Raw genomic sequence first — 22,282 nt, 5'->3', positions numbered from 1 at the left:
ACTGCAGTTTGTGGATAACTCAGAAATGATGAAGGTCCAGGGGTGATTGTTTTTGAATTTTGCTGAAACTAATGCTTGATAATTTTTCTTTTCAGTTTGGGCTGTTGAATAATAGATAGGACTGATGCTTTTCTCTGTATTGTTAATGGTAAGCCATGAACAAATGAAGAGCTGCAGAATGGTGTAACTATTAAATCTCTGGACCCCAAAAAAAGTTAAAAGTGCTGTTTTTCTTTTCTCCTATTACGTGGTAAAACTTGTTTGTGTGTTACTCAACAAGTGACAGTTCTCTGGGGTGGTTTTATGAAGTTTCTTTCTCAAGCCTACTCCTAAGAATGATATTTGACGATGACAGTAGTAGGCTAAGTAGTGTTACTGGGTTTTGCAAGTGGGAAAGCTTTTGCAGGAACAAAGTTGTCATGTTTGTTTGCAGACATAAGCCAGTTGTTCTCAAATTGAGAACATGAGGCCTTGTTGACTTCTAAATACAGACTTCTTTATAATGGGTTTCTGAAGATCGGTGCTTGTTTATTTTTTTCTCAATAGCTTTTTTGCTGGCTAAAAAAAAGTAATTGCTCCCAAGCATTTCAGTCTCTACCACTTCATGGTTTTGAATTCGATCTCCTAGGCCTAGAAAACATGACTGCAACATACCTTCAACTGCTTCAAAAAGTTCCCATGGGAGCAAGTTGTGGAATAGAATCTATTACCTTCCCATCTAGTGACCTTTTTAAATACAAAAGGATTCCACAGAAATGTTCAAGAACGTTTGTTTTACTATATTATTTTTCCATTATCTAAAGTTAAACCCAGGTTCTCTTATGGGTGATAATGGAATGCTGGCTGCCTCTACATCCTTACCCCTGCTCACTTGTAATTTCTGCCTAATGTCAGAAATTTTCTGACTAGTTTCATTTCTGTGTCTTGTCCAAGCACTGTGTGTTCACTGTCGGTGGTTTCTTGTAAACTTTGCTTCTGCAGAGTTTCATTCCAGTAGGTGCAACTCTGAATTCAGGACAAGACTGTAGCCTCACATATTTGGGAATATAACTTGTGACAGGAGCAGGTACAGCTTCAGAGACGAGCTTTAAAATTGGAGATTGAAGGGGGAGTTACCTTCAAGATAATTTTGGTTTTAACATGTTCACCTGACAGTTGGGTGCACAGTGTGATCCACAGTGTGCAGATGTTGAGTTGGTGCCAGTTAGCCCTTTGCATTGTTTAAGCTGTAGCTTTAATCTAGCTCGTGTTTCCGGTTGTGTGATAAAAGCTTAAGACTTTTATATAATTATTTAAAAGTCCCATTGATACAAGAAAAATCGCAAGTGTGTATCCTAATCTCACAAAACCAAGCGGCTGAAAAATGTGTAATGAGTGGTAATTGCCTGATGTTTCTCCTGTGATGTTTCTTAACACCATTTACTTGACAGGCCTTTTTCCTGCTGCTGTGTGTTAGTGGTTCAGTGAAGAGCAGCAGTGGTGCAAGTATCAGGCCAAGGAGATGTGTAAATGAGGGGTTTTTTATACACAGCTTTCAAAGCAGGAGCTGCATCTGGGCTTGAGCAGTGTTGGTTGTGCAGCAGCATGACAAATGCAAGGGTTGCAAAGCTGGTGGTCTGCCTCAGCAGCAGTGCTGGTTTGGCACATGGGAGAAGGGAGCTTAGTGGGGTGTTTCTCCTCTCAAAACCTGTAATGTTGTGATGGCTTCCTGGACCACACTGGCATTGCTGTGGCTGCAGAGGTACTCAAGGGTGTCCTTGATATTGTCCTCTTCTATCTCTTGTCTCAGATCACCTGAATGGGAGATGAAATGATGGCTTTTAGTTACCTGTCATAGCATAGTGGCTCCCAACAATTGTAAGATAAAAGTTTGGAGTACTTGCTGTTCATAATAAGGTGCTTCAATTAAAACATGTTTTTCAATAGATAACCTTTCAGCCATTGGAAGTATTAAGGACAGATTAAGGCTTTTTCCTCCTGCTTGACAGAAATAAAGCAAAATTTGAAATTCTAACACGGGACAATTTCTAGCACTTTTTTGCCTGTATGCTTTTTGCTACCATTCCGTATTAGTAAGAGTCAACTCAGCCTTACTATTGTTAGTCTATAAAATGCTAAGTATATACATCTCTGGAAAAAATCTTACAGATTGTATTTGTTATGTCAGTACTTCATAGTAGCACTGGAAGCTGCAAGCTCTTTATCCCTATTCCAATATCCCTATTCCTTTAGCCACACGTGTGTGGCTACAGGGATAAAATAGAGTATACTGCAAAACCCAGCTTGTCTGTCAATACAGGGTGGCTTCAGGATTTGAAAGGCAGCTCACCTTGTGATCCATCCTTGCCTAAGTACAATTGTTGTTTTCAATTTATGTAACTTTTGCGTTAAGATGTGAGAAACTGCCAAGAGATCTTTGGACTCATGGTTTCAAGGTGCTCATTTTCATTTTGTGCTACACATCTAGGGTAGTGCCATCCTGCTTGAAGCATTTTAAGTCTTCCCTGACCATGGAGTGAAACTGAAATTGTGCCCTTCACATGCTTGACTGACAGTCACTGTGTGAAGGCAGCATTGCTAAAATGACTGCTTTATCTCAGCTGCTAGTTTGCTCACAGCACAGGCACAACAAATGTATGCCTGCCTATGAGCATGGTACAGACTGTTTCTTTGGACACAAAAATGCTCTGGGACTGCCAGGCATTTGTGCATGGTGAACTTGGACAAAGATGTCTTTACTCCAAGACTCCAATTTTGCTATTTTGGGACCTGGTTATGCCACTGACTCACTGGAATAAGGCCTTCTTCTCTTTTTTATTTTATTTAACTGATGGTTTAATTGGCTTTTCATAGAGAAGGAAACTACTGTGATTTTTGGTGATCAATACAGAATGAATCTCTAATATCCTTTACTCATTCACTAGAACATTGCAAGCAGCATATTTTGGTAACAGAAACCACTTGTCTTCATCACAAATATTCATCCTTCCATCGCAGACAACTTAAAATGAAGTTACCTGAATTAAGAAGCCTGCACAAAAGGCCCATTGAATTGTATTTCACCTCAGGACTTGTGTTATCATCTCGCAGAAGTTTGTGTAAGCTTTGAACTAGCTGTGATTCTTTAAAAGATTCTTCAAGGGTTTCTGGAAAACAAGCAAACAGATAGTAACCCTGAGCTGAAAAGAAATTATAAAGTGAATATGCTTGCTTTTTAAAAAGGAATTCTGGACTGGCTTCATTTCAAGCTGGCTATTCAGGGATGTCTTGAGCATCTGTCTTCTGCACTGAAGAATTTCTGTGCTCTTTTCTGTGCAGAATTTCTATACTGGCCTTATTCATGAAGACAGGACCAATCTGCTATTGACTGTATATAGTTAACCTTATAGGAAATTAAAACCTGCAATGTTCAGTGCTAGAAATGTTGATTCCCATTAGTTGTCCAAATGAGTTGGAGAGTTTTAATGGTAGACAAGCAGTAAAATGGGCTTTTCAGTCCTACTTGGTGGTATAGGAAATTACAGATTTCAAGTCAGTTTTTCTTTTCAATTTACCTTTCGGTGTACCACCCTGCAGATTTGTGGTGTCTCTTTATTGTAATAAACAGACCCATTTTTGAGTTATACAGGAAAAATCTGAAAAAATTTGTACCTAACTGAAAATTAGCTCAGGAAAAGTAGTCTGAATCTTTACAGTTTTCTTGCTTCATTTGCAGCTTCTACAATGCCTTTTTATTTATGCTTCTGCTTTATTTTTTCCTCATGTCTGTCTGAGGATTATTTCTGCTACTTTTAGTCTTCAATGACCATTTGAGTATATAATTTGTCCTTCATTTAACCTTTATCATCTTTTTTCTCCATCACCTTCACTTTCCCTCTTTTTTTTTGTATAGATTTCTAGCATCAAATTATACTGCTCAAATAGTGCCTGTCCACACAGCATGATAATTTGACTCTATCCTAAATTAAAAAAAAATAAAACTTCAGGCCATTCCCAAAGCTTATTGATTTTATGATCTGAATGTTGACAACCTTTATTTCATGCTGAAGAGTTTAATCTAGACAAGAAACGTGCTTTTTTTGTACATATTGCGTAGAATTAACAGCATGACAATGTTTCTTAATCACTGAGGATCTTGCAAAAACAAGTTTTTAGAAGACAAATACCTAAATCAATGGCAGATGCTATTGCCAGGGCATTCAGAGCCTCATTCTGCATGGCAGCATGTTCACTCGTTGTCATGGAAATGAGATGCTTCACTCCTTGTGCTGCCTGGATGGCTTTGACCACTTCCTGTGAAAGCAAAGGTAGAACAGATGGAAATCTGATGTACGAATACAGTAGAACGAAGAGAGAAATGAGATTGCACTCTTCAGCTTGTGAATAGAGAGAAATTATTTGTCTGGTGCAGTGCAAACTGCCAATATTCAAAGACTAGAGATAACATTGCTTTTGGCACAGATCAAAATTGTCTGCTTAGGGCTGGTGTAATATAGGTGGAATATCAATACTTAGAATTAACTATAGATGCGTATCTGTAAGATAAATACATGTTTTGTGTTGTATCAATTGTCCTTATTCCACTCCTTCATTTCAAGCCATCAAACTAGCAAGGATTAGTTTTGCTTTATCAAAGCCTGTGCAGAGAGCACCTACTTTTTTAGTCACTGCCTCATAGTAAAGCATGGCTGGGATGCCTGCGTGTAGTAGCACAATTTAGAAAAACCAGAAGCCTGTTAAAAAATGACAGCACATAAAGATCATGCCAGGTTCATCCATCATGGATAAGTGGGCTCTTTGGAGCTTCCAGAGGATTGACAATTAGGACAGCTCTGCGTTATTTTTACCATTTTAATTTGACATTTGAAACATAATTACCATTTTAATTTGAAACATACAATTTTAATTTAATTTGAAACATATTTGTGGCCCTAGAAAAGCTTTACCTGCTTACCATTTGTCAAGCCTTACTCAAGCAGGGTCAGTGTTGACAAGTGACAGTAAGAGAGACCATGGTGCTCGTTTCTGTGAGGCGTCTGTGCTTATGGAGTGCACAGGCTTCCCCCTTTCTGGTATTGAGGCAGAGCACAGGGGTTTTCATTGCAAAGCTGTGCTTGCTGTTTAATCCCTAGCTCTGTCTACAGGCTTTGGAAATGTTTGAGAAGGGTGAGGTGGAAGTCAATCAGCGGTTCTCGTACCTGGGATCTGTTGTGGTGCAGGATGGATGCCAGCAGCCGGTTTGCCTCTCCGCAGATGCCGCTGTGGTCGCTCACGCTGCACCACTGCACCAGCCTGTTGAGCAGCAGGGGGTCTTGGCCCAGGATTTCAGCTGCATCAGCTGAGGAGACAAGCATCACCAAAAGGCATTCAAAATCAGACCCCTCAGTCTGTCACAGGAATGTGAACATAGAGGTAACTGGGGCTCTGGACCTGTGCTGTGCTCAGCAATCTTCAAGAACTCTAATTGAAGCATTTAGCTTTTAAAAGATCTTGGAAATATTTACCAAAGGAATCAGTCAGGGGAAGGACAAAACGTGCTGCTCCAGTAGACCTATCCCTTTAAAGGGGCTGCTGAAGTAGGGCTTAAAATAAGTGACTTTCTGTCTTTGAAAACAAATATTCTGTTGCAATATTTCAGGAGGCCCGTCCCTTTCCCACTTGGCTTTTGGTGCTTGGCCTTTGAGCTGTGCAGAAATGTGCCCATGGGCTCTTGGGAGCCTGTTTGTGTTCTTTTGGTGAGAATTCATTACTGTTGGTAGTGTGGGAAGCCAAGCCTTAGTACAGAATGGCAGCATGTCAGTAATTGGATGACCTGAGTCTTAGGAATGTGTGTTGAACTATGAATAAGGCATTATCAGAAGTTCCCCTTAGTGTGGAAGAGCCTTTTAATTTGCATGCCTCTGTGTTTCAGGAACCCTGTCTCAAGACTTGCTAGAAATATTGGTGTCTGTGGTTGACATTTGAAAAAGACCTCACTAGGTAACTTTTCCTAGCAAGTGGAACTCTAATTATGTTAACATCTCTAACAGAAGGATAGGTTTGATGGAGTCATCACCCTGCTCCTGTTCCTTTACCTGTCCCTTACTCTGTGCGTTGCATTTCTTTTGAGATGTGCTGGAAGAATCAGATGGAGCATGCACAGAAGGCCAGTGTCAATAAACCACATGATTGCTCTGGATATTTTCCAGAAGACGTAAGTCTTGTTTTGGGGGAGGGAGATGGGGATGTACACACACTTGCTTTTTAATTTGTCCAGTATGCTAAGGAACAATCCATAGGTCAAAAGCCCACAGGGAATCTGGAAGCTCATAGCCTAGCTGACAAACTTTGTTTTGGGGTAAGAGTTAGTGGGCATTGCACAGCTACCTGCATGTTAGTCCTGACAGGTGTTACAGGAGATAGTTAGTCTGCAGAGAGTAATCCAGTTTAGTACAGAAAGCTGAAATTAGAGGCTGGAGGATGGAACCAGTTTAAGAGATTTGTTGTGAAGGCAGGTTCTTTACTCAGTTTGACATCTCTTGGAGCTAAAATTCAGTTATTCTTAGCGCAAAGACCTTTTAACTTAGTTTATTCAAATTTGTCATTTTACAAGACTGGACTTTCATTTGTGCTGGAAGTCCTTTGGCTACTGAAGTGCACAAGTTATTCTGCTCCTCTGGAGCCAAATGGTGGAAGAAGCAGGAGTTACCATCTCCTTAGAGTTAGGAAGCTGACAGGTCTGCCTGCAGTTTTCTGTGGTTAGTAAGAAACCTGCCTCTTCTGCTCTGTAAGCCTCAGCATGCCTGCTGATAGAGTAATGAATTTATACTAGATAAGGCAATTAACTAATTTTGTGTGGACTTCTTAGGAGATGTGTGTTCATAAGAGTTTCAGGCTGAGTTAATTGAGGGTGATGTTAGCTCCTGGGTAAACAGAATAGAAGGTAATTAAAAGTGGGAGAGTTGTGTGTTCATAGTTGGGAATGGATAAACATTGAGTCTCCCACATATTTTATTCTACTTTACATTTTGATAATTATGTTGTTTCATAAGAATTCAGAAATCATACCTTGTGCCAAATTCCAACTTAGTATTAGGGCTGGTAAATAAAATGAAAAAAGATAATTTAGTGTTTGATAGTTCAGATCTATGTTACTGTGATAGCTCAGTTTTAGATGTTAAATGCCCTGTCACAATTGAGATATAACTTTGGAGAAATTACCTTGCAATGACTTCTTCAAAGCCTTAGAACAAGAAGATGCTAGGTTTCTATGTATCATGCAATGTTCATTTCCTACCATGGTGAAATGTAAGTGAAAGGAGCTTTTCACTGGACTGGAAGTAGTGCAAATTAATATAAGGACTAGATCTAAGTTTTCTATCATGCATGTTAATTTGATAAAAGATGCAAATAGCTCTCATATTGAGTTATGTCTGTGGTAGTACAGTGGAGTGCAGCATGGAATGTAACAGAGTGGTGTTTATCCTCTATGTAACTAATGAAGTGATGTCTGTAATTGTCCTATGTCAGTTACCATTTCCCGTCACAAAATGGTCATAACTATTCTGGTTTTAACTTCTGTTATTCCTGCATGTTAAGGAATCACTACTGATTAGTGCTCTAGAGCAGCTCCTCTGCCAATGTGAAAGACACTACCAAACTGCACAACACTTGTTTTTGTGTACAGTCTGGTAAGAGCTGAGTAAGCCTAAGGATAAAGTAAGATACTGAAGTATATCTTAATGTAATTCCAACATTGTGCATGTTTCTCAAAATGCAATGATTACAGAAAGATTACTGTTGCTTTTGCATATCCCCCCTCTGTTAAACTGATTGAAGTGCAAGTAGATAATCTGATATATTAACATGCAAAGTAAATTCAACGTTTGGGCCACATGAGCAAGATAAAACTTGCAACATATATAGAAAGACTGATAGAAATTAATTTCTCCTGCCTTGCTCCACACCAGCTCTCTTTATTCCTTTTACGTTCTCTAGTTCTTTATTGATTTGCTGTCCTGTGATTTGACACTAAAACCTGGCTCTTTTTCACCACGCTCATGCCTTGCTGCTGTATCTCTGGTGAAAAATATCTTTTTAGGCTTTTGCCCATTCTCACTGACTGCTGTGGATTTGTTCCATGTGGTTTGTTGCTCAGCTACCTCTGAGGCTGGCTGGGGCAGGCTGGAAAGCGTGCAGCCTCTGGCAATCATCTCTGCTGGAAGCTCTCCAGACTGAGTGGAATTGGGTTAGCAGGACACTCAGCCCAAGACGTTTTGCAGGGTGAGGGAGGAGGGGAGTTCACAGCCGATCTCAGTGAGCATTGCCTACCTTGACCATCTGCTACCATCCGTAATGTTCCAAGGAGTTTAAACTGCACAGGGGGACTCTCTGACCTCAGGAGCGCCTCGATCCGCTCTGCAACACCTTCCTCCAGCATCTGAACCTTGCTGACCACTAGAAAATGGAAAAGAGATGTTGACACGAGGCTCAGTAACGGCACAAACATCTGAAAATGCAGATATGACTGTTGTGAGTTGTGTGTTGTGTTAGGCTTCTAGTGAAAAGTCCAACTTGTTAGAGATCTCAGGAATTAAGTCACGTTTAGATTGTTTAGACTTCTCTTTTGGGCTAAAGCTTTCATGGGAACTGCTCTTGGGTGGTTTTGGTTACTTCTGATCTTAGCTGTCCCCAGAACAAAGTACATAAAACACAGCATTGTTGTTTCTCTTCCTTTTTCTAGTTGTAATAGATTATCCATCCACTTGCCCAGTCACATGAGGAAGCCTGTTCTGTGCTAGCTCATCTTAACTGGGGAGCAGAAGTGATTTACTCAGCCATATTTCTTGAAAATTGATTTTCTTTTTTTTTCATTTGAGCTCACTGATCCCCTGTTGTTCTTGCCTTTGTTTCTGTGCTTTCCTGTCCTCATTTCTGTGTCTTTGCTCCAGTGGTTGGTGCAGTAAATCCCTTGTAACAATCAGAAGCTTGTCTGGAAGGACTCTTAATACTGCTTAACTGTGCTACCAAAAGCTGCTTCCTCCAGAGCAATTTTTTCCCATCTTCTGCATATATTTTTGGGGGAGTGCTGAGGAAGATGGAACAGTGAAATGAGGGAGATAACTGATAAATCCCTTCATCCTTTTATTGGGCAAATTGGGAAGCACACCCTATTAAGTAACTTGCTCTCAATGTCCTTGTTTTTCAGTGGCACAGACTGACTCCTTTTACTAGATCATAATGACTTTTTCAATTTTTTATAAGCATTTGTTCTCTTTCAAGATCAATACTTGAATTGAAGAGTTCCTCTGTGTCTATTTCCAAGTGTTGACCCATATTTAATTCATGTTTATGGATTTCTACTCAGAGTCTTGTATTTTTCTTTTTCAGGTAGCATATTATATTGTTGAAAGTGATATAATTTGTGTTTCTAGAGGTGTTGTATTTCTGCTAGAGAATATTTAACATACTACAGATAAAGTACAGATATTTTTATGAATTCATAAGGAAAAGTACATTGTAGGAATAGCATTTTAAATGTACACACACTTGGAAACATCTAAAATGGTACGTAATAGACTTGGACAGAACACATAATCAAAATGCTCTATATTGATATTTTATAATTGAGTTGAGCCTTTTAAAGTGCAGCTTCAAAAAACATTAAGATGGTGATATTCATATGAATAAATATGCTTTATACAAGAGAAAGCTTGACATCCCTACCAGGTGTCTGCACCCCATACTCTGTATTTTAAGTTATGAACCCTGTTCTTATTTTTTGGTCTTGAGCTGCTGTGTGCTATTAATATGAAATTATTTCAGCAGCTGGTAATGAGATTACACTTGATGATATTTGAACTCTTTATGTAGATGAGGAAGTCCTGATGAATTATTCAAATCTATGTTCCTGCAGGGGAGGGGGGAAAGGTTGATTGCCCCTGAAAACCCAGGGGGCTGGTGTTGGTGAGTTGGGCAGAGCTGCAGGGATGAGCTGTGTGTACAGGGTGGCAGATGTGCTCAGACTGTGCCTGGAACAGCGAGGCTCTGCAGCGCGCTGAGCGCAGCCTGTTGAACAGAGGTGTCCCCGCTCCGCACGTGTTTCTCCAGGACATCCAGGAGCTGGTGAATGACTCCCAGCTGGAACATCCGCAGGCAGTTGCCATCTGGAGAGAGAGGCAGAACCAAACAGGGCAGAGAGGTAAGAAGCACAATGATAGAAACAAATGATATAAATTCAGAATTCAGAGAGTCCTTGCCTTGGCTATTTTCATGTCTTGCTGAGATCAAGGCTATAGCTTCTGCACTGTGTTTTGCAACCTTCAGGTTGTTAGAGAGGTTAGCATCAGCTACCTGTAAACTGATGCTGAGAGAGGCTCCAATGGAGCTTAGCTTGAGAGAGCTTTCAAGGGACAATCACTGTCAAATTCAAAACCAGAGGTTCTCCAGTCCCTTTTTCTCCCCCCTCAGTGCTGCTGTATTTTCCACTACACGTGTAGTAGAATACCAGTGGAATTTTTCATTTCTCACCAGGACAGCTTTAACACTCCTTTAATTTTGCTATTCTACTGATTTAAGACACTTGTGAAACCAGGGATATTACCCAGCAATGGCAAATCTGATTACTTGTTCTGTACTGCTGTTATTCTTTGTTTACTATGAAATAAATTGTCATTAACTACTCCTTGAAAGAGTTGGAACAAGGTTTTTCTTGCCTCTTGAGAAACCCACTTTCTGAAATGAGAAGTCTATTTGCGCTGCGCTCACACGAAGCTCGGAAAATATGAGTTGACCTGGAGAGATCTGGTTTATTAAATCCCAGTGAAAGAGCAGACTTATACATTCCAAAAAACTACCACTTTTCCCAGCAGTGCTCTGCAGGGTTTTGACAATGCATGCCTGGATCTCTCCTGTCTTTGAGAACTTGCTCTGTACAGGTGGCAGCTTTGTTTTCAGAAGCTGCTTAGCTCACCTTGTTAGGAAATGAGAAAGTTCTGCTAAAGAGCAAAAGGAAACTTTCTATGCTACAGATGGCATCCTTTCTGAAGGAAGTGTTTTGGGAAAATAATTTTCTGTCTTTTGCTTTATGCAGTTCATTATATCTCAAGAGAAGTATATGCCTGACACACATGAACATCTTATTCCTGTTTTCTTACATTGTGAAAGCTGTTTGTTAAAGCAGGCAAAACAGTGTGCACACTAAATAGAAATACATATTCACCTGGAATAAAGAGTTGTCCATGGAACTATATGCACCTCATACATGGTCTGGCCAAAAGTAGCTTTAGTACTTATGGTTCTAACTGAATTTACAGATTGAGGTGTACATACTTCTAATTTTTGTATGTATAGCATGTAAAAATGGCCTTAGTAATTTTAACACCTTTGCTGGTCTTGGTGTTATTTCCCCCTCAAAGCCATAGACACTCCTGTTGTCTTTTGAGTGAGTACCTATTATTCTTTTCATCTCTTAACATTTCACTTAGTAGCCTGGATTTCCCCTGTATTCTTACATATGTTAGATAAGAATTTGTCAAATGCTTGTAAAATGTAATTGGATATTTTCATGAGAGAACTGTCAGTCTGTGAAATAGTTGGAATTCGACTCACACAAAAATCTTTTGATACTATTTTATGCATACATTCTCTAAAGCTAATGGTTCTGCTTGTCATTCTTCAAGTGTTCTCTTGCCTAGTCCTAATCTTTGGAGATCAGAGTATGAGGAAAATTGTCCAGTCCCCTTTAGGAACAGGTTCCAAAGAAATAGGTCACCTCTTTTGGTCTGATAAAATTCTACAGGGAAAATATTTTGATCTTCATATAGACTAACCTTAATTGAACTTAATTTCTCTCCTCCCCCCACCTCTCAAACTGAAGAATGTCAGAGCACTTTTTTTTTTTTCCTCATGTAGTAAAGTGCAAATAGGCAGAGCCCATTAGTGGTTGCCTTGCTTTGATTGTCACAGAGCTCCAAATTGCTTTTCTCTCCTATGGAGTTTTTGCTTGGATAGCAGCAGAACATTCAATTTAATGGCTCATAGTTAAAGTCTGATAGGAACAGCCACTTTTCATAGCTGCAAAAGCTGTCTGTCATCTTTTCAGTGCCTACAAGTCATTTGATGCTGAGAACAGATTTCCATAGGATTTTTTTTTCTCTCAGATTAAAAGCTGTGCATACATCAGTGGCACATAGTGCAGCATGAGAGGGATTATTCACTTCTTCCACATGAAACATCTAACGCTGTTGTGGGGAGGATGGGGGGAGAAGAGCGAGTGACAAAGCAAGCCATTGAGCTGAGTAAATTGAAATAGCCAGTTAAAGGCACCAGGGGCACTTGTGTGGCCTCTGTAGAGCCATGAGGCACAATGGCTGATTCAGAACAAGGTATGAGGCAAGGAAGAAAGGGACTCTAGAAAGGTTGTGAGGTGGAGGTGAAGAGATGTGTGGATGATAGCCTGCTTTAAAAAATCCCAAAAACCAACATTCAGACAGATGTGAGGGAAATTTCTAGTAATTAAGCACCTATTAAAGCAGGAAGTTGAGCAATTTTGTTAATTGAGTTTGAAGCCAGTACAGTAGCCATCAGTGAGAAAGGACAGGAAGTGTGCTGGGGATCTTCTGCTGATTGATTGAGCACAGCATGCTTTCCAGGAGTCTGCTCATAAGAATCTCTTTCTCTCTGCAGAGTATAAAGGCTCATTGCTTTCTATAATAGGAATTGAAAGATAGAATGGCTCATCTTTTTTCTCCCCCCCGCTCCCCATATCTGAGTAACCCTCACTTCCTGAAAGCAATTTAAAACCTAAATCTGTGCAGTTACTTTGTTTTGTTTTGTTTTTTTTTTTGTTTTGTTTTGGGGTATTTGTGTGTGTTTTTGTGGCTTTTGGGCAATTTTTTTTTTTTTTTAGTTTGTGTTTTGCTGTTGTTTTCTTTTTTTGGTTTGTTTTCTTTTATTTTTTTATTTCTAAAAGATATATTTGCCATTAAGTATTTCTAGAGTCTGCCCTCTAATAAGGTGTAGTTCAGGAAAAAGAAAAGTGCAAAAGGTTGCATACCTGGATCACTCCTTTCTTCAGGATTATGCCCCCCAAATTATTTTGTTATCACTAGCATCCTTAACTTAAAAGCACACAAGTCTCTAGTCTGCAGACAAGAAAGTTTCAGAACCAGGGAACAGTGAAATCTGATAGTGTTGGTTTTCTCTGCACTCACAAACATATTTCCATCTTTGAAGGGTAGAGAATAACCAAGCTTACCATTTCTTTTGTAAAATTAGCAATAAGCCTTGCCCCTATCTTGGTACCTGCAAGTGCCTGGATGTGGTGCAAGTATCTGTTCTAAGAGACGATGCCACAGGCTGTAGCAAAACCCTTCTGTATGTACTTATTTGTGTTGTGAGAAATAGAGAATATCTCATATCTGGTTATAACTAGCCCCAAACAGAACTGTTCTGTCAGTCAGTGATGACTTTGTTGTTAAGGATAATAATTAAAGACCTTTGTGTTGATTGCTTTGGGGTGAGAGTGGTGGGATACAATGTAAATAGCCAGTTGTTGACAGTTTATTTTTTAATCTGTAATACCCAAAATACAGCATAGCAGTAATATAATCCAGGCTGCTGTTAGGCACAAGCACTGGGCTATAGGCTATAGAAATGAAAAAGAATTCCTTCAAGTATGATAAAAGAGATTGTGGATGGGTCCCTGATAAGTAAAAGAAACCAACAGAGATGGTAGCTCCTCTGCTAAAGAGACTTCTGGATGTTGATTCTTTATGTACCTGGCCTGTAATATTTCCTTTTTTACCTCCAAGAAGCAGAGAGACAATGAGATCCGATGCAGCCTTCACAATGCACGTATCTTCAGCTTGTGAACTGCCTTGGAGCCTCAGCAGAATCTCGGACAGCACCTCTGGCACACCTGCATCCACCAACTGCACTTTCAGAGCATCTGTAGAGATCACAGGAAAAGCACATTAAAAGTGTCTTGACTCTTTGTGGTATCATTTCAAACTAGAAAGCTAAATCCTTGAACTTTAGCCAGTTGTTTTTCAGGTGCAGTCACTGTTCTGGTTTTGTTTGTAACAGCTATCTGGAGCTAGGATGACACCAAGGCAGAATGAGCAAAACTTTCTGCATTGCTCTTTGACATTTCTTGTGTTGCCAGTCATGAGCTTTCACATCCTTAAAATCTGTGTCAGATATCTAGATATTTTTAGTGGGGCAGTGTTTGCTGCTAAGAGTATGCATCTTCACAGATACACAGAATATTCTGAGCTGGAAGGGATCCTCAATCTGCAGCGAGCCCAGCTCTTAAGTAAATGGTCCAAACTGGGATTTAACTGATTTTTCTGATTTTTTTTTTTTTTACCCAGTTTTTCTGATTTTTAAAATTAAAAAAAGGATCTGTGTTTCTGCTTTCCTCCTACCCGCTGTGGAGAGTTTGAATCTGCTGTCTTTTGGATCTACTGAAATGCAGTGGAATGGTACTCTCTCCCTCCTTTCTTTGTTGTCTCACCTGTCCAGGTGTTATTTGGGCCAGGATCTCATGTGTTCTTGGGGCTCATTTCTCCTGAAAGGGTTGCTGGTTCTGTTAGCAGGGTCCCGTGGCAAACTTGGAACCCAGAGCTTAAACCACTACAATACCCAGTTCCACCCAGACCAAAGGGAGCCTTACCATTTTCTGCAAGTGCTTGCAGGACCTCAAAGACCATTTCTAACCTCTCATGGCTCTCTGCTCTCCTCAGTTGTTTCACCAGCTGTTCAGCAACTTTTGTCATGCTTAGAGCTTCCTTGGCTGAATCTGTGTGTGTGATAAAGTCAGGATTTTGATTTTTTTTTATTTGATTAAATGTTTAAAGATACCTCTCTATGATCTGAAGTAACTAGACACTGTTTTTGAAGGCTTTCTGTTCTTGTAGAATCTTCTGTTTCTTTGGACAGCACTGGGACAGCAGAACTCTATCCCTTCTGCCCCCAAGTTATCTGTTTTTCTGTAATTTCTGTAGATCTCATAGGTGTCAAATTAATCCTGGTTTCATTTCACTGACTCGTACAAGTCCGTCTGTAGTATGATTATTTAATATAACAATTGGTACATGTCTGTTTGCTGTAGTAGTATATTTTTGGCCTTGCTTATGTGCTTCTAGTCTTGCTGGGATCATAAACATCTGCAAGATGTATGTTGGCAAAGCTTGCCAGTGTTTCACAGAATACATTTCAGTTGAGTATGGTATAAAACAATATAACAGATATAATAAGGACAGACCTCCTTAGAGAATAACGTGACAGTGTGATATCATGTCCCCTGTCCTGCATCTCCCCCTAAATGCAGGAAGCAGTAGATCAAATTTTAGCCAGACCATATATAGAGAGTGGTAATAATTTTGTATTTGGTCTTTTTCTTCCATTACTACTCACAACTTGTGTAAAGTAGGTAAAAACCATTTTAAATTAGTGGAGATGCTTTTGCTTTGAAATTTGTGTAAATAGAAATGGAAGCTGTTTCAGTAAGGTATAGAAACTTAATAATTAAGTAGAAATCAAATTTTAATAAACAAGCTTTTAATGTACCGAATCTGAAGTAGATGAAACTGTCTATTTATCATATGAAGTTATGCTATCTCTTCATTTAGAGTCAAAATCTGACTGTTAAAACTTAATTGTTTTAATGTAGTATAAGTGACAGCTGGTATTCCATAAAAGAGTAGTTATTTCTCCAGTCCAGACACTGTGGCCAGTTCCTGATTAGATATCAGTAGTGTTTTAAAAACAAAGCCCAAACACCCCCCACCCCACCCCAAAAACAAAGGAGAAAGCGAGCAAAGCCCACAAACCCCTGGGCATGGAAAGGCAGTGACAGTGTGGAGATGATATTTTGCTCTAAGGTGCAAAAACTTTAAAAAGACTTACCAAGGTCTGCCAGGTTGTACAAGGCCAATAGAGCAACGTGGACAAGTGGTTCACTCTCTGCATAGTCAGTTAATATCCGGACCAGTGATGGGATTACTCCAACCTTCACCAGCTCTTCCTGAAGGCCACCTGGTCAGCAAAGCAGAGCTGTTAAAGGTGGTTAAATCAGGAACTAATTAAATCAGTGGAAAGGGTCCAACTGAGATGCTTACAGCAGCAAGGTAGCCTGGTTCTTTCTCACACTATTAGAATTTGTAGAGCTTTTAGTGTGGTGACTTTGGGCTAATGTGTGTGTGGAGGAAATGTGAGTTTGGAGCAGATTTTTCCTAAATCTGGTTCAGCTTTGACTTAAGGTATTAAGCCACTGTGTCCAACCACATGTGCTTGCTGAGGAAAACCCTGATAACTCTTTTCTTTTTTTTTTTTTTTTTTTTGTGGTTTCTTTTGTAATGAATGAAAGCTTAATAGCTGAAATGATTTAGAGGATCCAGGAACTATAAGATACAAAGTTGGACCGTGATGGTTGCTTGACAGTGCAATGGCACTTGCTTTTGCAGCAGTGTCTTTCTGGGAGCTGGGCTGCTGCTTGGGTGACAGAGTGCATGGCAGACACCAGGAGGGGTCTGGTGCTATTGTAGCACAGGCAATTGGAATTCAGACAGGGAATTGGTGAAGTTAATTTTTCTTCTCTTTGGTGCATTTATTGCTGTGTTAGTAATAGGATTTATTAAAGCATGTCACCATCATCTTGGCAAAGCTGTGCTGGGGCTGTGCTCTGCCAGAAGGGAAGCAGATGTGCAGGAGGGCCATATGCTGCAGAAATGCTGTGTACAGGAGCTGCATGAGCCAGGAATGTAATTGTAGGGAAAAGCTTTTTTAAACTGTTGTGTCATTCCCTGGCGAATACACGCAACTCACAGGGAGCTTGGTGGAATCTATACCAGGTACCTATCATGCCTGGATTTCATAAGAACACTGAAGGAGGCAAACCCACAACTTTGTAAGTAAAGTTGTGCAGATCCACACTAGAAGGATTACAGAAGGTAGGTTGGAGGCAGAGGGTAATGGGTACAAGATACTGGGTGAAAATTTCCATATTACTTTCAGTATACAGTAAATATTTTGGTCGGCCTGGGAGTTAAAGATAAAAAAAAAATATCTTTAACTCTTCTGGGCAAGTAAATGAAAATTGTTTAACTTTTGAGACCAGCAAGCAAGCTGGTGTCCAGGCAATTTGGAGCACAAAAATCTCCTGCATGCAAGCAGTGGTCCTCAGAGGAAAACCATTCCTTGCATAGACAAATGTCTCAGGTTTTTTTTTTTTAATTTCTATTTTTTTCTAACTCACTTTTTAAACAAGTGCCTTGCTTTATAGATGTCCTTATTATTATGGAAGAAGTCCAGGCCATTCAGGATTTGGACCCAAGGCAAGTCTGCAAAATTGGTTAAGATATGTGTGAGGTTCTGCTCTTGTAATTTTAAAGCAGTTCTGACAGAGATGTGCCACTTTGAAGTCAAAAACGTAGGGGAGAAACCCAGAGTTCAGGCAGTGTTTGGGGTGCATTCAGCCAGGTGACTGTGAGCTCTGTGAATTGTACACCTAACTGGAGGCTGAAGTGCATGATGTGCTCAGGTCTCATAAAGTTATTTTGAGTTACAGGTTACAATGCCTTTTAAAAGAATGCCTTAGAGCCAGGGGAAAGCAGACTCTCTTCAGTGGATACCTACGATTATCGTAGCAGATACGGCCAATGGCCCTCCCAGCGTGAAGCAGCATTTCTTGGTCTGTGCTGTCCAGCAGAGGTATCAATGTTGGAACCAAATCTGCTTCAATACATGGTTTCTTCATTTCCTCTGCGTAGATAAAAGAGAGGGAATTCCAGGCTTTTGCCATTTAGGAATAAAACAATTGCAATAGCAGTAGCTGGTAGCCGTGAAACAAAATCCAAGAGTGAAAACATGAAGCTAATGTGCTGTAAAATGCCTTGTAGTAATATTGGAGCATGACTTACCATTTTTGGCTATCTCTGAAAGCACGTGGGCTGCTCTCACTGCACATGGTGGATTGCCCTTCAGGATTTTTGCCAAAGTTGGGAAGATCCCACTCCCTCTGAGTAGGTGGAAGGATCTCTGCTCTGCAATGATAAGAGTGTTAGCAATACCTGCCGTAGGTTTGCAGCTGCTTTATTCACGTGCTCCTTTGTTTCCCAGGGTTCTGAGTGGGTATCTGTGGGATCCAAGCTTCTCTGATTTAACAAGGTTCTTAAAGGCTGAGTCTGAATATATGGGCACAGTCATCTGCTTGAATTGCAGCAAGTGTGGTTCCAGCTGATTACTCTGCTTTATGCTGAATTGAAGCAGGGGTGGCAAAGCAAAGAGGAAAACAGTTTCATCTTCTCTGACTATAAAAGGATGCCTGCATAAGGCAGGGGAAGTCAGGGATTAAGATGCTATTCCTGAGGTATGGCCTAGCAATTAATTCTGTAGGTAGGCACAGCATCTTTTATTAGACTGGCAATTAGAGCAGACAATTCCCTTAGCCTTTTTCCATCAAAATACGGCCAGCTGTCCTGAAGGCAGTAAATCACCATCTGCCAGGAGACTCAAATAAATGCAGGTTTATGTCATTTTAGGAGAATGTGTGAAGGCTTTAGGGACTTTTGAATAAGTAGATTAGAAACTACTTTTAAAATGTCCGACCTGATGGGGTCACCCTAAATTAATCCTAGGAGTTTGTAGTAAATAGAATTTTAAACCTGGAATTTCTCTGGAGCTTTTGGTATTTTAGTAACTTTATCTGGTCACAGGTAATTTTGTGAGTTTTATACTGAGAGAAAAGAAAGCAACACAGCCTGAAAACAGCTGTAATTCCAACAGCAATCACTTTTTGAAATACAGATTATCAGTAAGCAAAACCTGCCATGAATTCTTTTGAACTGTGCAAATGGTTAATTGGTAATCCAGAGTGATACTTAACTATCTTCAGTGATAGCCAGGAGAATCCCATTCAAACTTTCAAGAATCTGATCTTCAGCTTCTGTATCATCTCCACAAAGCCCAAGGTATTCCAGGTGCTTGCTCAGGGCTTCTAAACAGAATGGGATAGAAAACTTTGGTGAGCCAGCATGGAAAATGTTGAGTTCCTTGTGGTAGCTCTTTTCAGTGCTGATATCATATTATAAAATAATTTCCTGAAGGGTCATGATCTAAATATGCTCATTTATTCCAAGAGCATGAGGTCAAAGGCTTGGTCACTCCTCAGACAGCACATAGCTCTTGTGCAGGCATAAACATGCAGGGATAAATTCTATCTGGAAACAGAAATTAACATATAATAATTGTGCCAGAGTTTGAGGTGGGGAGGAGAGAGGAATAATTACAGGGCCCAAATCAAATCTGTCATTTCTAAATACCTGTTTGTGATAAAGACAGTACTTGCAGCTTAACAACTGAGAATTTACCGTGACAGTGGCCAGGAGCAGGCCCTGAAAGAAGAAGAGATGAGGTAAAACACTTCTCCCTTCGTTTCTGGCAACTTTGGCTTTCAGAAACATACCTAGTATTTACATCCATATATATCTAATACATGTTGATCAACTTTCATTTGGAATTTTTTTACCTATATAAGTTAATTTAAAATTTTTATCTCCACATCACACAGTAACATTTAGCTCCACAGTTTCACTGTTGTAAGAGGAAAATGCTTCCCATTATTTTAAAATAATTACCAAAAAGGTCAAATTTGACGGCCTTTGAGTTGCTGTAATAGGAGAAAGGAATTATCCTTCACTATTTCCTCTTCCATGTCTGTCAAAATCAGGTGGATTTTCATTATAGTCCTCCTTGGTTATTCCTCTGCCAATTTGCTTAGTACTTACAGAAACGTTGATAACTTGCCTGAATATTTTTCTGGCTCACTTTCATTCTTTGTGAAGATCTAGAATTTGAAAGTGTTCTCAAGGCTCAGGTGGACAGAGATTCAGACAGAGATTGTCATGTTTTGTTTTCTACTCTGTTAATTCTTTGTCTATTTGAGAATGGCTTTTGTGCAGTTAATCAAAATGATCTCTTCCAGGCTGCAGGAGTTAACTTAAGCCCCACCATCATTTATATTTTGGCCATCTTTTCCCCATGTAGGTTGTTTAGCATTTGCAGACAAGTGAGCTTGATGTGCCTCTTTATCCCAAGTCACACAGGATGATACAATTTTCCTGTAGTTCTCTACAGTCAATTTTGAATACTCCAAACAATAAAAAAGCTCCTTACCATTCTGCTATTTCTAGGTCATTTATGAATATATTGAATTACACAGGTTCCAGCAAAGGTAACCTCTGATAATTTTGTGTTTCTATTGTAAAAGCAGCCTTTATTCAGCTCTTCAGGCTTCATCAGATAATCATCTCTCATATCCCAAGACAACTTAGACAAAGGTTATTGAAAGGTTTGTAGAAATTGAAAGCATTAACAGTATCTCCTTTATTTACCTTCTTACCAGCTCCTTAAAAATGTGTTTAGAGACAGGTTGAGCATTACTTACCTCCACAGAAGTCAGAGAGACTATCCTTTTTCATCATGTCTGTGTTTAGTATCTCTGTGCTTTACTATAATCCTACAATTTACCTGTGCAGGCTTCTGCACTTTAATTTCCCACATTCCTTGCAGCTATTTCTGTAAACTCATCCCACTCTTACTGCCTCCAACTTTATTAATGCTCTTGTTGATCTCAATGATATTCTGTGTCTCACAGTTAATGATTTGATGAATCATCTTTTAATCTCTTATAAACTCTGTAGTATAGCATCCAATTCTGACAGGTGGTTACCACTTATTTTATTGATTTGTTCCAAATCTTCTGTCCTTTCAATATGAGGATTCCTCCATCTACTTTCCAAAAACAAAAAGACCTAAAATGGCTGAAACCATTTGGCCAATGAAACCATTTAAAAGCTTTCTGCTTTCCAAATGGTTTCATTGAAAATGCTGACTCATGGGTCATGCCTCAGAAATTATTTGATGAGGATTAATAATTGATCTGTTATCTTTGTTTGGTGGACTAACTGTATTCTCTGTCCCCAATGTATCCATTAATTAATATAAGACTTTTTAAAAATGAAAATGCATTAATTTAGAGCATACACGAATTTACCTCTGAGGAACAGAAGTGTCCTGAGCAGTTCTGAAAAGAGGATGAGTAAAGGGAGTTCAAGTTGAACATAATTAAAAGCTGCCTATTGAGAAGAAAAATTATTTGGCATATAAAAATCAAAAGCAGTTATTTAAAAATAGTTTGCTTTTGTGCTTTAAAGAAGCTGCCATCTCTAGAAAAATGGCTGGGTTCATCAGGTCCAGTTCTCCTGCCAAAATCTGCTGAATAAATAATTTTGTGTAAATGAAGTACAGTAGAATGCAGCTTCTTTTACACAAAAAGCAGAAAATAAACAAACTACCTTGAGCAACCTGACAGCTGAATCAGGTTTGATCTTAAACAAAGATCTAGTGGGAGTGGACAGAAGGCTACAACTGCTGATTGAGCAACATGAAATAAATTAGGAGCCTGTGAGATTGAATTATCTACTGAACTCTGCTTTCATCTTATCAAGACACAAAATGTGTTGGCATTTGACTTCTAGTACTGTGTTCTTTAACTAGAGCAACAGTGATGTTTGCAAAGATATTTCTAATATGTTTCTAATTAGGTTCTATAAAGCTATGGAAAGAAAACTGGATTTCTTAAAATGGAGGAGGTTGTTTTACAAATAACAGGGGACATGTGCTGGTGACTGGTTGTGTCAGTACAGGGATAACTAGAAATCCAGATGCTTTGTCATTTCTCCAGGGAATAGATCAGTAGAATAACACCATATGCATGATGACAGACAAAGTCCTTGTAAAACACCCTTCTGGCTGTAGTATTTTGAAATGAGAAGTATGAGCACTAGCTGACTGAAGAGTTACTCAATAAAAGCCTCACAGAAAGCAGCATTTAACTAAAACAGAAAAGGGTTCAGCATTTTAACACTAAGGGACTCAGAATTTTATCCTGCTTGTTATTAATAAAATCTTGATTAATTTAACCAGCTTGGGACTGATTCCTCAGTACTCCTTGTGTTTAAGTCCGTGCTTCTGCAGGGACAGTGAAGCTGACAATACAGTTATTTATGACAGTGAAAAAGCAGTAGAGCTTATGCAGATTGTGACTAAAGCAGACCAGAAAAGTGTGTTTATTTCTCTTTTGTGGAAAATTCTGGGGTGTTGACATTTGTTTCATCCCGTGCTGGAGCAGACTGTTGACACGGTGGAACTGGAGGCAAAGCAGAAGGATTTGTTGCAGGCTTTTTGCAGAAGTGGTTCTTTGGCAGCCAGGGGCTGGAAGGGTGCCAGCCAGGCCAGC

General features: G+C 39.5%; 1 protein-coding gene across 1 annotated transcript; it reads right to left on the bottom strand.

Annotated features, from left to right (window-relative positions):
- Positions 1-406: 406 nt before the first annotated feature.
- Positions 407-17,745, bottom strand: LOC131580367 (rap1 GTPase-GDP dissociation stimulator 1-like). Its single transcript, XM_058841439.1, has 10 exons — positions 17,620-17,745; positions 15,892-16,020; positions 14,657-14,782; positions 13,787-13,930; positions 10,011-10,145; positions 8,311-8,436; positions 5,199-5,338; positions 4,167-4,293; positions 3,018-3,146; positions 407-1,794 (listed from the first exon to the last, which is right to left on the bottom strand). Exons 1-10 carry the CDS (start codon positions 17,738-17,740, stop codon positions 1,661-1,663), a joined length of 1,311 nt encoding a protein of 436 aa, XP_058697422.1. The 5' UTR covers positions 17,741-17,745; the 3' UTR covers positions 407-1,660.
- Positions 17,746-22,282: the final 4,537 nt, after the last annotated feature.

The sequence above is a fragment of the Poecile atricapillus genome, chromosome 6 (assembly GCF_030490865.1).
Source record: "Poecile atricapillus isolate bPoeAtr1 chromosome 6, bPoeAtr1.hap1, whole genome shotgun sequence".
NCBI classification, from domain to species: Eukaryota; Metazoa; Chordata; class Aves; order Passeriformes; family Paridae; genus Poecile; species Poecile atricapillus.
Note: the sequence above shows the minus strand (reverse complement) of the source record. Positions and strands in the feature narration are given on the sequence as shown.